At 40.1% G+C, this 14,387-nt stretch overlaps 1 protein-coding gene across 1 annotated transcript in view; it reads right to left on the bottom strand.

Annotated features, from left to right (window-relative positions):
* The window catches only part of SERGEF (secretion regulating guanine nucleotide exchange factor), a 242,658-nt gene that overhangs the window by 74,647 nt on the left and 153,624 nt on the right, over positions 1–14,387 (bottom strand). The window contains 1 exon segment of the mRNA XM_069073139.1: positions 13,741–13,777. Coding sequence (XP_068929240.1) covers positions 13,741–13,777 — 37 coding nt within the window.

Here is a 14,387-nt window from a genome sequence, read left to right as displayed (position 1 = left end):
TGAGGAGATCCAGGAGCCACATGGGGAATGCCTAGTACATTCAGGTAAATATCAATGGAGGCAAAAAAGGATGTAATATTTTCATTCCAATTTGTTACAGATCACTTGGAATGGAAGAGGAAATGGATCATGATTTAAGATCCAGAGGCATGAAATAGTATTGATGGGGGATTTCGACTATCCAGACATCTGCTTGAACTTGATCTTGCAAAAAGCAGAGCTGCTAATACTTTTATTATGGCTTGCCCAAATGATAATTTCATCCTTCAAAATGTAAAGGAAGCAATGAGGCAAATAGCTATTCCAGACCTAGTGAGTAATTGGTATTAGTTTGATGTGAACTTGAAAATCAGTATGCAGAAGCATTGGATTTGGAGTCAGAGGACTGGAGTTCAAGTCCTGTCTCTGTTCCTTAGTACCTGGGTGAACCTTAGATTAGTCATGACTTCTCTGAGCCTCAGTTTCCTCACCTGTTAAGTGAAGAGGATTGTACCAGATGATCTCTAAGATTCCTTTCAGATCTATGGTCATGATCATGAGTTGATTTCTAAAGGTCCCCTCTGGTTCTAAATCTATGATCCTCTAAGTACATGTATGATCTCTCCTACTAGATTTTAAGCTTCTAGAGGACAGGGACTGTCTATCCATCTTTGTATCTTCCAGGCCTAACTCAAGAGTCATACATACACATACATATGTATACAAATACACATATATATAATATATGTTATTCAACAAACATTAGCTGAATACCAACTCTGTGTGTATGTGCATATACACACATAGAGTTGTATGTGTGTATATATATGCACACATAGAGCTAGTGCTCAACTAAGGTTTGTTGAATGAAGAAATTAACCTTCTGGGTGACTCCAGACTTCATGGTGAACAATTTTGCATGGATGGCCAAATTTGTAACTTCCTTTGATCACTGGAAAACTTTGGCTAGAATGTGGGACCTAAAATGTGGTATTCCAAGGCCTTGAAGGGTCCCCACTCTTGTTGAGTAGGAGACAGGAGTGAAGTCAGGGAGAATAATAGAGACCCTTTCCCAATCTTTTGCTGTAATCCCACCCTTGTTATCCCCTTCCAAGCAGCTCCCACAATCAATCCTTCCCTACTGCATTCCTTTGACAAGGGAGGTCCCTAATCAGATGGTTGGTATCCTGCTAGACCTCCAGAACCAGAGCAGCACCAGTCATTAAATCTCCATAAGAACTAAAGAAATTCTGATCAATGTGGAGGGCACTTCAAGGGCTGCCCTTTGCCAACCTAAATCACAAAAATGAAGAGGGAGCCAAGATCATTAAGGAAGTGGTGTTTGAAATTATTGTCTTAATGTTCATTTGGGGCCAGCTGGGTGGTTTGGGGAGCAAGTCTTATTGAGCTGGTATTTACTAATCAGAGGCCCCGGGGTCTCCCTGGGTCTGGGAAGAAATACTGGACTGCTCACTGGCCCCTCCCTCCCTCTTCACCTTTCACCTACTCTCATACACTTTCATGGATTTTTCTCATGAAGAATGAATTCCCCAGGAAAACAGATGAATATTCCTGGACAAGGTAACCTGCAGGCCAATAAACCAGAGTGTAAATGTGCCTTGTTCCTATTTGTGTCTTCTGAAGAAGCTTATGCTTCATCAGAAACATTAGTTTTTGTAGTATGACTTAGGGCTAATGGAGAATCCAAGGATCGGTGGTATCTTTACCAAAGACTCAACAATACAAACTGGGTACAGAGAGATAGGGATAGGGACTGGGACTGTCATTTCACTGGTACAGGGACACCCAGATGAACAAAATTATTCTACCAATATGACAGGCTAAGTTACTAGGAAACTCGTGTGCATCTAAGCTTCTGTCTGTGCTTCCAAGACTCCTCAAGGCAGGCGCTGCTGAATACACTCCAGGGAACTGATCTTGAGGGACCACTCAGCAGCAGTATGGCGACATGAACTAACTAAAGCCTGATTGCTGCGTCCTGGACATTTTCCCAGAAGATGAAGAGAAACTATTTCCCCTTGGAGAAGTCCGTGATCAGCTATGGTTCTGCAGAAGGAAATTCTTATAGAATATCTGGGGCTCTCTTCTATCTTTAACATTTGAATCCTAATCCTTGGATAACACATTAATCAATCAGTTCTCAAGCATTAGAAGCAACTTGGGGGTAGAATCATGGATTGGAAATCAGGAAGGTCTGGGTTCAAATCCCATCTTAGAGATTCATTATCTAGGTGACTGTGAGCAAGTCATTTAACCTTTCTGAGTCTTAGTTCCCTGATCTGTAAAAATGTGAAAATAGAACTCAAAGACCTCTAACATCTCTTCTAACTCTAAATTTATGATCCCATTATCTATTTATTATGTGATCCTTTCAAGGAACTTACATTCTGTTGAAGGATATAATAGATACTCAACTTAGAAACACATCTATGATTCAACCAAAAACAAATTATATTTGAAAAAACAAGGGGCCCTTTGCCTACATATTCTTGATTACCTCATCTCCCTGCCTACAAGACGTGTTTTCCTCTGTAAGAATCCCAAACTTCAGGGTGGCTAGGTGGCACAGTGAATAGAGCACCAGCCCTGAAGTCAGGAGGACCTGAGTTCAAATCCGGTCTCAGACACTTAACATTTATTAACCTTGTGACCTTAAGCAAGTCAATTAACCCCAATTGCCTTGCCTTCACCCCTCCAAGAAAAAAAAGAATCCCTAGCTTCTCCTGGATGGGGGGTGGTCTGTCTCCCTTAAGAAGCTTCCCTGCTTCTTAAACTGGGGTCTCCCTTAAATTGTGGTCTCCCTTTAAGGGGCAGTGACCTCCCTTAAGGAAGAGGCTGCTCATTGTGCTATCCAGAATAAATGCCTTTATTTGAAAAAAGAAGAAGGTTAGAAGGGTAAAAAGAAGGAGATAAGAGGAAACTAGAAGCACTGAAAACAGAGAGGAGAAAGAAAGAGAAAGGAGAAGAAAGTAGGCTAAGAGGAGAGGAAAAACCAGAGGACCCCATCCTCTCTCACAACCATCCCGTGGCTACTACAGTGAATGTTCTCTTATCTCAAGGGATAAATGATGTCTCTCATGTGTTCACTCCTTTACATCCCTAGCCATCCTCATAGTTTAGGTCTTTTTAGCTCTCATCTTGATAAACCTGGCATTAAAAGTCCTCCACAATCTGGACCCAACATTGTTTGGTTGCTTTCTTGCCTACTTCCTTTCTCTCTCCTTCCCTTCTTTCCTTCCTGGTCCAATCCTAAGATCTGGATTGGTCAGGGCTTCCAGCCTGGGCTAGGTCACCCCTCCAGCTTAGTAGTCTTGCACTCCCAGAGGCTCACTATATTGGTACCAGAAAGAACAGATTCCCAATCAGATTTAACCTTCCCACAGCTCTGAACTCTTGAGCTCAAGCAATCTACCTTCTCTTTTACAAGTTGAGGAAACTGAGGATGCATCTAGGTAGTAAAGTGGATAGAGCTCTGAACATGGAGTCAGGAAGACCTGAGTTCAAATCCAGTCTCAGACACTTACTAGCTGTGTGAACCTGGGCAAGTAATTTAACCCAGTTTGCCTCAGTTTTCTCATCTGTAAAATGAACTAGAGAAGGAAATGGCAAACCACTCCAGCAAGCCACTTTGCCAAGAAAACCCCAAACTGGGTCACAAAGCGTTGGACACAACTGAAACAACTCAACAACAACAGAAGATGAGAGTGTTTAAAGTGACTTGTCCAAGATCACGCAAGCCTCAGGCAGAAATTGAACCCAGATCATCAGATTCCAGAGTTAGTGTGCTTTCCATATGCCCACCTAGAATGTCATTTCCTCTCCTTTCCACCTTCATAAATTTTGCTTATCTTTCAGAGTTCTATACCCTCCAGGAAACCTTCCCTGAACACCTAGTCCACAGGAATCTCTCTCCTTTCAATTCCTATAGCACCCACTGTCTGTATTGCTACTGGTCACTTAGCAGACTGTTCTGAATTGTCCTTAATTGGGCACTTCTGTTCTCCTCAACCAGACCGATTCTGGGAGGTCTAGGGACATTTCTCATTGATGGCATCTCCCCATGGTGCCCAGGGTGGGTAGAAGGCACTCAAGAAATATGGATGGAAGGAGTGAACACATATAGAAGCAGGACTCCTGAGGCTTTTCTGGAGGAAGGAAATTTAGTTAAGGACAAGAAGTACTACTCTTCACTTAGGCAATCCAGGTGAGCAAAAGTAGAGACAAGAACCAAAGGTTAATGTAGCCCTGGTGGTTTGGGAAGAGGGAACATTTTAACGTCCAAGTCAAACATGGGTGACAATAGAAATGGGGCTTTGCAGAGATCTTGGCCAGGCATCCTTTAATAACCAATGAATAGGATTAACCAGTAATGAGGCAAGGCCTTGCCATGTAACATGATCCTGTGCTGCATTGCCAGAAAACCCTACAATGGAGACCAGGGCTTAGCAAGTTTTTTTTCATGTATAATGAATAACATAATAGGCCAATGGGCCAGGATTTCCTGGGGAGAACCTGTATCCCAGCACAGCAGGTGGCCAAAGAGGCCTCCCAACAGAACTGCTGAACAAAGAAGAGACAAGGAAAGGATGTCTGATCATTGCTATGAGAGTTTGCTTTGCCCCTAGGATGGGATATCAGACATTGTAGTCTACAGAATAACCTTCAACTGATTAATGACACCTTTTTCTGACCATAGCATTCTATTGCCATTGGTGCTGCTGTGTTGTCCATGGCCTCCATCCTAAAACCCTTACTCCTTTCTCTCAAAGATTCCTATTTGAAAGGCATTTTGCCCTGTAATGAGTACCTATGGGGGAAAGAAGAAGGCCAGAGTTAAAATCCTAAAATACTCAATAAGGATGATGAGCAGATTGTAAACTCCCTGAGGGCAAGGCTTATATTGCTTTTAGTTGTATACCCTTCGGCATCAAGGACAGTGTCTTACATATAGCTGAATTGAATTAGATTGACTTGGATGCATGTACTCACACTAAAAGCATACTCTCAGAATTTCTGTGTTGTTTGAAAGCCCTGTGGCACCAAGGGCTGCTCAGAGATGCTTTTTAATAATTTGGGATTGCTATGGATGTGTTCTATTCTTCAGTTTCACTCAGAAATGTACAGGCTTAACTTCCTGGCTATTTCTGAAAAAGACAAATTTTGGCTAATTGTAATGGCAAGCTTTGTTGGGGGTGGAATAGCAAATAATAACCAATGTTCCAATGAAACTTCTCTGAAATCAAGACACAGATGTTTACTCATACACTAATTTCATGTTTTATGTTAGGAGCACATATATCAGAAAATGCAATAAACTGACACCATAGAAATAAATACTTAAAATCATGTGATCTTGTTACCATTTTGATTGATTCTGTTTTTTCATTCTCGACACCTTCTTTATCTTCCTCAATTGCCTCTTCCCTCTGAATGGAGGGCTGGAGGGTAAATAATAAACTACTCTCAAAGCCTTCCTTTAGAGAGTACTCTGAACTTACAGAACTTTCCAGGTAACTCCATTTTCCAACAGCAGCTCTATTTGGTTTCTACTCCATAGAACATCATGTACTCCCTTTTTGTTCCTCCCCCCTTTTTTCAGGTTCCTTTTGTGTGTTATCCTATTAGATTATAAGCTTCTTAGGGCAGGGACTATCTTTTTTTTTCTTATTTGTATCCCCAGGACTTATCACAGTGCCTGGCATATAGGAGGCACTTAATAAATTTTTACTGAATTGAATTATTGTTGAATGATAATAGAATACCCTCCTATTCCCTTAGTGGAAATTATATTGCTTATCGTTAATAGGTCAGTTTAAAATATTTTGTTATTATAAACTGGCAACTATGGGATGCTGGAAGATCACTCCCCTGGGTATGCCCAAAATGGTTATCGGAGAACACGAGGAAATGGGTAGGGCTGGGAACCTGGGTTGGGAAAGTCGTTGGCTCAGGATTCGTAAGTTATTTCAATTCTACTAATGAGATGAGAGCTAGAGGCATCTCTCTAACAGGAAGCAAGCCCTGATTGTGTAAACATAAAGTCAGCATGGGTTTTGAACAAGAAGAATCATTTTGGCTATTGAAGTAGACACCATGAAGAAAGTTGGAGGCAAAGATAATGTCACCATTTGGCCAAATGAGTCAAATGCCAAAAGTGAGAACTTAGGAGCAAGGGCAGTAAAGTCAGGTGACAGTAAAGAATTAATTTTAATAACCAGCTTATTAATATGCTTGCTTCAGGTAAACAAGGTGAAATGAGGGGAAAAAAAGGAGATTGGGAGGAACATGGGAATGAGCATTTGGGTGAAGATCAACAGAGACAGAAAGAAAAGTGATGTTGTTATCAGAGTACACTACAGACCATCTGGACAGAAAGAGGAAACAGATGAGGAGTTCAGGGAAAAGATCTCAAGCCTGGCACAGAGGCATGGTACCATAGGGATTAGGGACTTCAATTACCTGCAATCTTCTCTTACTCCCTCTCTGCCAAAAGCAAAGCAGTCAATAATTTCTTGGCTTGCTTTTATGATAATTCATCATTTAGAAGATGGATGAACCAATGAGTAAAACTGATATTCTGAACCTGACTCTCACCAAAAAAGAGAAACTGGTGGCTGAGGGAGAAATAAAAGGAACTTTGGGGGGAAGGGAACCATTTTAGAATGGAAAGGAGAGGAAGAATTGTGGCAGAGTGAATGAGTAGAGCAATGGTCTTTGAATCATGAAGGTTTGGGATCAAATTCTGTCTCAGTTACTTATTAGTTGTGTGATTTTGGGCAAGTCACTTAATCTCTCTGAGTAAGTTTCCTTACCTGTAAAGTGAGGGGCTTGGACTGAATGACCTCTGAAATCTCTTGAAGCTCTAAGTCTATGATTTATGATCCAATGATTGCTAAAAATAATCTGACAGACTGCCTAGATTTTTAGAAAGCAGATTTCAAGGATTCAGAGAAAGAACACCGAGTATTCAATGAATTAAAATTCTACTAGGGGAGTCTGCCCGGGAGGAATAGAATGCTCTGAAGAATGACTAAAGAATGTCTAAAGATGAGGAGGGAAAGGGGGACATGTGGAAAGAGACCATGTCCTGTCGGACATAGGGAACTCATTAACCTAGTTTGATTTTTTATAAACATCTATAAAGAGGCTGCTAGCAAGAGTAGGCGATGGAACAGTATAAATATTTTTAAAAGATTATATGATACTATAAAACTAGCAAGAACTGGCAAGGAAAGATAGACAATAAAAAGGGATGGGGGCTTGTCATATTGTGAAAATGATGAAAACAGAACCAAGAGAACAATATAAATCATGACCATCAACAGTAAAAGACATCAGAATTCTGATTGCTCTAGTGACCCTAAATCCAGAGGACTGATACTGAAAAATATTTCCCTCTTCTCAATAGACAAGTGATGGATTATGGACATAGAATATTGTATACACTATCAGACATAGCTGGTATATTAATTTATTCTCTTTATTAAAAGAGAGGGGGAATAGTTACTGGGAGGGAATAGTAATGCCAATATTTTTTAAAAGTATAAGTAAAACTTAAAAAAAAGAAAGTTCAGTAAAAATTTGTGGTTCACATTATCTAATAGATAATCATAGTAGATAATCTAATAGATAATCATATCTAAAAGATAATCAAATTTTTAGGCATGTAAGTTTTCATATGACTCCATAGACAGTTAAAAATCCAGATCCTTGAAAACATAACTAATGGTCTTCACATACACAAAGGCCAGCCTTACAATGGAACAGAATAACTAGCCATCTACTGACACAATTTCAGTGATACTAAGAAAATTCCCCTGTTTAAAAAAAAAAAAGACTCTTCTACAAATCTATCATAGCGCCTCAGATCCTACCACTAAAGGTTCATTTCTGTGGGGCATTAAGGTCCCTATTAAAATACAAATATATTTTCCCCCAAATCTTCCCCTTCCCCCAACTTTCTTATTAACTGTCTATGGGACTACCACTGTCCAGTCACCAAGGCTCACAACCTCAATCATCCTCCACTCATCACCATCACTTTCTATACATATCCAATCAATTGCCAAATCTTATAGACTACCAGTTACAGAGGCAACACCAGGCAAGAAGCATTCATTAAGCACTTTCTACTGGACATTGTGCTAAGCACAGGGAATATAAATACCAACAAAAAGAAAGACACCCCCTACCCTCAAGGAGCTTAGAGTCAGTCTAGTGGGACAAGACAGTACACAAAAAGAACTGAAAAGGGGGCAGGGGAGAGAAGGTACCCATATGGAGTCAAGGTGTTGAAATCCAGAAAAATCAGAAGCAGAACCAGGAAGGAGATGAAGGCTGAGCATCTAGAGCATCTTCCCAAAAGGGAGGCCTGAGGGGGAGGAATTCACCAATAAGAGAATGGGGCTGGCATTGTGGAGGAATGTTCTGGGGTGAGAAGCCCACAGGTGAAAATGTAGTTGCCAAATCAGCATTGGAAATTAAATCACAGCTTCAATCCAAAATGAAACAGATTAATAGCTAGAGATAGACACATTCATACTACTGAACTCAGAAAACTTCTGTGAGGCTCAAATGAGATAGTGTATGTAAGGGGATTTGCGGAACATGTTATAGGAATATCAGCTATCATATGAATATTACTGCTATTATTGCAACACCATGACCCAGTAAAACCTAACTTTTGAGAAGAAAATGTAGGAGAGGACACACAAGCACTTCTGGATGCCCAAATATACATGAAGATCATATCTTGGAGCCAATTTTACACTAAAGCAACTTGGGAGTTCAAATAAAACAAGGTAAAAACAACCATGTCCAGCACTACAGACACAGAATGTCCACAGGTTCCCTCCTGCTTCCATAGCCTTAATTTTGACTCTTAGCTTGCATCTCCAACCATTCACATTCCAACCTCTCAAGGAAGAAAGGTTCAAATGGGCAGCCTCTGAAAAGCATTATGAAGAGCCCTTGAACTGTGGTGATGGGACCCAACTAAAAGGTTTCTCCATCTGCTCACTCCAGGGAACCTCTGGAGGGGAGCACACCCCTGTGGTCCACTTAACAAACATTCAGTAAACAGTAGCCCAAAACAACCCTTTCCTGGAGGTCAATTCTTCGATGATAAACCTCTTCAAACTTGGGCTGGTGCTCAGACAATCGAAATACAGTGTGTTACAGGGCCCATATTCAAGACCTTTCCAGCCTGGTAGAAACCAGTATCAGAGCTTGTGTTCTTTGGATGGCCTCTTTTGACTATGTAGCTCTAGGGGTGTGGTCATCTATGGTGTCCAATGTTCCATTCCCCCTACTTCATACGTGGGAGATGCTACATAGATTTCAGCAGCTCAGAGGATCTCCATAAGCACCCAGGGGAGTATCTCACAAGCAGATTTGTCTCCAACCTCTCTTCCTAAACTAGCTTCATATTATTCTTCTCCTTGAGCTCTACCTTCCACCCAGATTGTCTTTGTCTTACTCAATGTTTCCCATATTAACAATCCATCCCTTGCCTCAGTGTTTTGATTCACACTGTCCCTCCCCTGTCTGGAATGCCCTCCCCCCTCACCTCTACCTCTGGAATCCCTGGCTCTCTTCAAGACTCAGTTCAAGAGTCTTCTACTTGAGGCCTCTTTTGGCCTCCTCAGTTATTACTGCTGTCCCGGATTGTCTCCTCTGACCTCCCACCCATTACTCTGCATGTCTTTAGTACATATCATTCATTCATTCATTCATTTTTCTGCCCCCCTCCCAACAGAATGTAAACTCCTGGAGGGTCTTTGTATCCCTAGTCCAGAGACTGATACATCATACTTAGTAGGTATTAAACAAATGTTAGTTAAATTCACCACAGTGCACAAATGCAGGTCTCCAAAATGTTGTACTTGGCAAGACTTTCCCAGTGGGGTCAGAGATGGGCAGGCATTAGATGCTAAAAACCTACCCTTTCTCTTCTCACAGACATAGCCTGGAGTACAGGAGGAGTTGAGGAACTTTACTCAAAGAGAAAAGGGACAACTTATCAAACCATCAGACTTGTTTTTCAAACGGAGAGACAAATACTCATTAAAATCTAATACTCAGATCCAAAACAGACATGTAGCTATCCAATTAGTAATGAGGAAGAGATGCCAAACCTCATCCTTCTGTCCTATTAATTAGCACTGCAGAGAAGAAATTGAAATACTTTACCTCTGTTCTTTCTCACAGACCCAAATCAATCAGTGCACAATAATAAAAATAAATAACATTCCTATTATGCTTTGAGGTTTGCAAAGTCTATGTTCACTTGAGCCTCACAACAACCCTATGAAGTAAGTGCTATTATTATCCCCATTTTACAGAGGATGAGATTGAGGCAGAAGAGGGGTTTAGTGACTTGCCCAGGGTGTAGGCGAGTATGTGTCTGGGGAAGAATTGAACTCAGATCTTCCTGATTCTAAGGCCAGCACTCTATGGCATCATTTCTCTGATGTCATGGTCCTTTTTGAAAACAAAAGACAAACACAACAACAACAATCTTCTGGACCACCTAACACAACTTAGATTAGCAGCAAAAATGAAGATGCTTCCAACACCAAGATACAATGGATTGATCACTACAAGTCAGAAAAATCACAGAATCTCAGTCGGAAGGGACCTCTGGAATCATCTCATCCAATTCAGTCCTGAACAAAAATCTGCTCTATAACCTAGTCCAAATGCACTCATCCATCTCTTCTGCAGGGACCTCCAATGAGAGTGAGCTCAGACCTCCTGAAGCAGTCCATTCCACTCTGATTATTAAGAAATGTGTGGTTCTTGAATAAACTTTTAAATAAGTAAAAAGTTCTCTTTGCTCCTCAAGTATCTCCAATACTTGGACTCAGGCTTTGGCTCTGGCTCTGCCATGAATTTGCTGCGAAGCCTTGGTAAAAAAAAAAAAAAATACACTTCCACTCTTTGTATGCTCAGTTTCTTTATCTGCAAAATGGGCCAAGAGTATTGGATTAGATGGTCTCCAAGGATTCTTGCAGCTATACCTACTATACTTATGTGCTCAATGGGAAACTACATCCCAGGTGCCCAGCACATCTTATAATAAGAAATGTCGTTGGAGCAAAGAGGATATATATGTATACATACACACATATATGCATGTATGCATATACACGTTTATACATAATGTATGTATGTGTATGTTATTTCACTAGACAGTCACAACAACCCTGTGAAGTACCTGTTTTAAGTGTACCAATCCCCTCCCCAGCCCAATAGAATGTAAGTTCCTTGAGATAAGGAACAATTTATTTTTTCCTCTTTATCCTTTCTGCCTAAAATGCTGTCAGGCTTAGTAAATGCTTGTTTATTGATTGATTGATTCAAATGGCTCAGATGGGATTTGAACTGAGGTCTCCTTGACTCCAAGTCCAGGGTTCCATCCAGATCATGGATGGAATTTACTGGTAGAATAACAATGTACTGAGCTTTTATCAGGTCAGAGAATATAGAATCAGAGCTACAATGTCCTTGGGAGATCATCTAGTGACCACTCCTTTCACTTTTTAATTGTGGAAACTGAGACCAAGAGAGAGATCACAGAATAAGATGTAAAGCTGGACATGTCTTTAGAAGTCATCTGGTTCAACCCCTTAATTCTACATATAGGAAACTGAGACCCACAGAAGAGAGTGACTTGACAAAAGTCATTGAAGCAGTAAGCAACAGAGCCAGAATTTGAACCCAGGCCCTCTGACTCCAAAGTCAGTGTTCTTTCTAATACACCAAGCTGTCCCTCATTCATATGAAATATCCCAGGACTGGCATTTGTTATTACATAGAATCAAAAATCTGGAGTTAGAAGGGACCTCAGAGGCTATCTAGTTCAACTCTTTCATTTTACAGATGAGAAAACTGAGGACAATTGAGGTTAAGTGACTTGGTCATTCCACATGTAGAAAAATATTTATAGCAGCTATTTTTGTGGTGGCCAAGAACTGGACGTCAAGGGGATGCCCATCAATTGGGGAATGGCTGAACAAGTTGTGGTATATGAATGTAATTGAATACTATTGTGCTATAAGAAATTATGAACAGGCAGACTTCAGAGAAACCTGGAAAAACCTATGAACTGATGCTGAGTGAGGGGAGCAGAACCAGGAGAACATTGTACATAGTAACAGTTAAAGTGTGCAAGGACTGATTTTGATAGAAGGACCTAAAAAAGTTCTAAAGAACGCATGATGGAAAATGCCAGTCACATCCAGAGAAAGAACAATGGAGTCAGAATGCAGAACAAAGCAGACTATTTTCTTTTTTTGTTTTGTTTTATTTTGGTTTTTTTTCTTTTTCATGGTTTCTCCCCATTTGTTATAATTCTTCTATGCAACATGACTAATATGAAAATGTGTTTAATAAGAATATAATATCAGATTGCAAGGCTGAGGGGAGGGAAAGGGAGAAAATTTTAAACTTACAGAAGTGATTGTTGAAAACTAAAAATAAATAATTTAATTTTTAAAATGATTCGGTCATTCAAGATCATTCAGTTAGTACATCTCAGAGGTGGAATTTGAATTCAGGTCCTCAGTGTGCTTTCCATTATACCATCCTGTCTCTCCTCCCCTTCCTTTCCACTGCTCCCCTGACTTATCTGGATTACTCCTTCTCCCTTTGTAATCCACTCCTCCCTCTCCCCACTCATTCTGTCTCCACATATAGTGGTCTTGTACTTCTCATTCCATCCTAGAAGAGGGTACCACAGGCTGTTGACCCATCAGTTTTCTCAGAACTAATTCATAAGATTGATTATGACAATAAAAGGGCAATAAAATTCTGATTCATGGAAACCCAACTGAGAGAAATCCTCAATTAACAAGAATCTTTGGCCAAATAAACCCCAAATACTTGAGCAAACACCTACTATAAGGAAAACCTGTACAAAATGTGGGGGTAGGGGGTATGGGGAGGGAGTGAAAGCCACAGAAAACTAGGTAGGAGCTGAAGAAGAAAAGAGTCAAATACCAAGGATTGAAGATTTATTTAAAGGGCAGCTTTCAGACAGCCCAAATCCCCCAATTCACTTATATCTACATTCCAGGACACAGAAAAATGATCTTCCCAGGATCACAGCTTCCCAGGGCTTTAAGGAACCTCAGAGGTCAGCTAGGGAAGCCTAAAGACCCTTTCTACCCCATCCTTCTTGGGTCATTATCCAGCTTTTACCTGAAGACCTCCAGAGATAAGAATTTTTGCCTCTTAAGACAGACTATCCATCCTACTTTGAGAGACTTCTAAATATTAGGTTCTCCTTACATATAACCAAAATCTGCCTCTACAATTTCTACCCATTTTGCTTCTAGTTCTGCTCACTAGGGCCAAGCTGAAAACAGATGGTCTCTCTTCCCCAAGACAACCTTCTCAAGTTGTGATCAAGAAGATAGTGATTGTGTTTCCCCATACCCCCACTCTCCAATATGACCCTGGAGAACAAAAGATCCTTAGTCACCAAACAAAAACAAGCTTTTTCACTTGGTTCAATTTCCTAAAATAGGAGAATGGTCTCAAATGTTTTAGGAATATTTTCAACAAAGGTTTAAGTCAAGAGCAGTTTCTGATTACCCACTATACTATGGGAAAATTCCTTAATCCAGAACTTCTCATTCCATAATCACTTTAGTTACTCATATTTTTACTCCAGACATGACAGATAAATGACAGGAGTAGAAAATGTCTCAAATGCTTTAAAGAAAATTAACTCACCCACCACAGCCAGGTTATGTTCAGACCCACATGCCACCTGGAAAAGAAAAAAAAAATACATGAGACCAGGAAGAGAAAAAAATGCAGAGACACATTTCCACGATTTAATTTTGAATTGATTTGATTTTTTAAGAAAAAGAGCCAGTCCCAAATTGGTAAATGGTCAAAGGATATAGACAATTTTCAAGGAAAGAAATCTAAGCTATCTATAATTATATGAAAAAATGCTATAAATAATTAATAACTTGTTGATGTTAAGTCATTTTTCAATTGTTTCTGACTCTCCATAAGACAAAACTGGTCCAACCATTCTGGAAAGCAATTTGGAATTGTCCCAAAGAATTACTAAAGTGGGCATATCCTTTGACCCAGCAATACATCTACTAGGCTATATTGAGATCAAAGGAAAAGGCAAAAGTCCATTATTTTATACATATATCAGCTCTTTTTGTAGTAAACAACAACAAACGATGGATATGTACATCAACTGGAGAAAGGCTGAGCATTATGATATATGAATATAATGGAATATTGTTGTGCTCTAAGAAATGAAATAGTCAGTTGCGAGAAAACCTGGGAACATGTATGAACTAATGCAGAGTAAAGTGAGCAGAAACAGGAGACTAATCTCTACTAAAACAACAGCA

This window comes from Petaurus breviceps, unplaced genomic scaffold (assembly GCF_028583685.1).
Source record: "Petaurus breviceps papuanus isolate PSGF00001 unplaced genomic scaffold, PetGlider_PUasm1.0 140, whole genome shotgun sequence".
Lineage (NCBI taxonomy): Eukaryota > Metazoa > Chordata > Mammalia > Diprotodontia > Petauridae > Petaurus > Petaurus breviceps.
The sequence above is the reverse complement of the archived record's forward strand: the minus strand, read 5'-3'. Positions and strand labels throughout refer to the sequence as shown.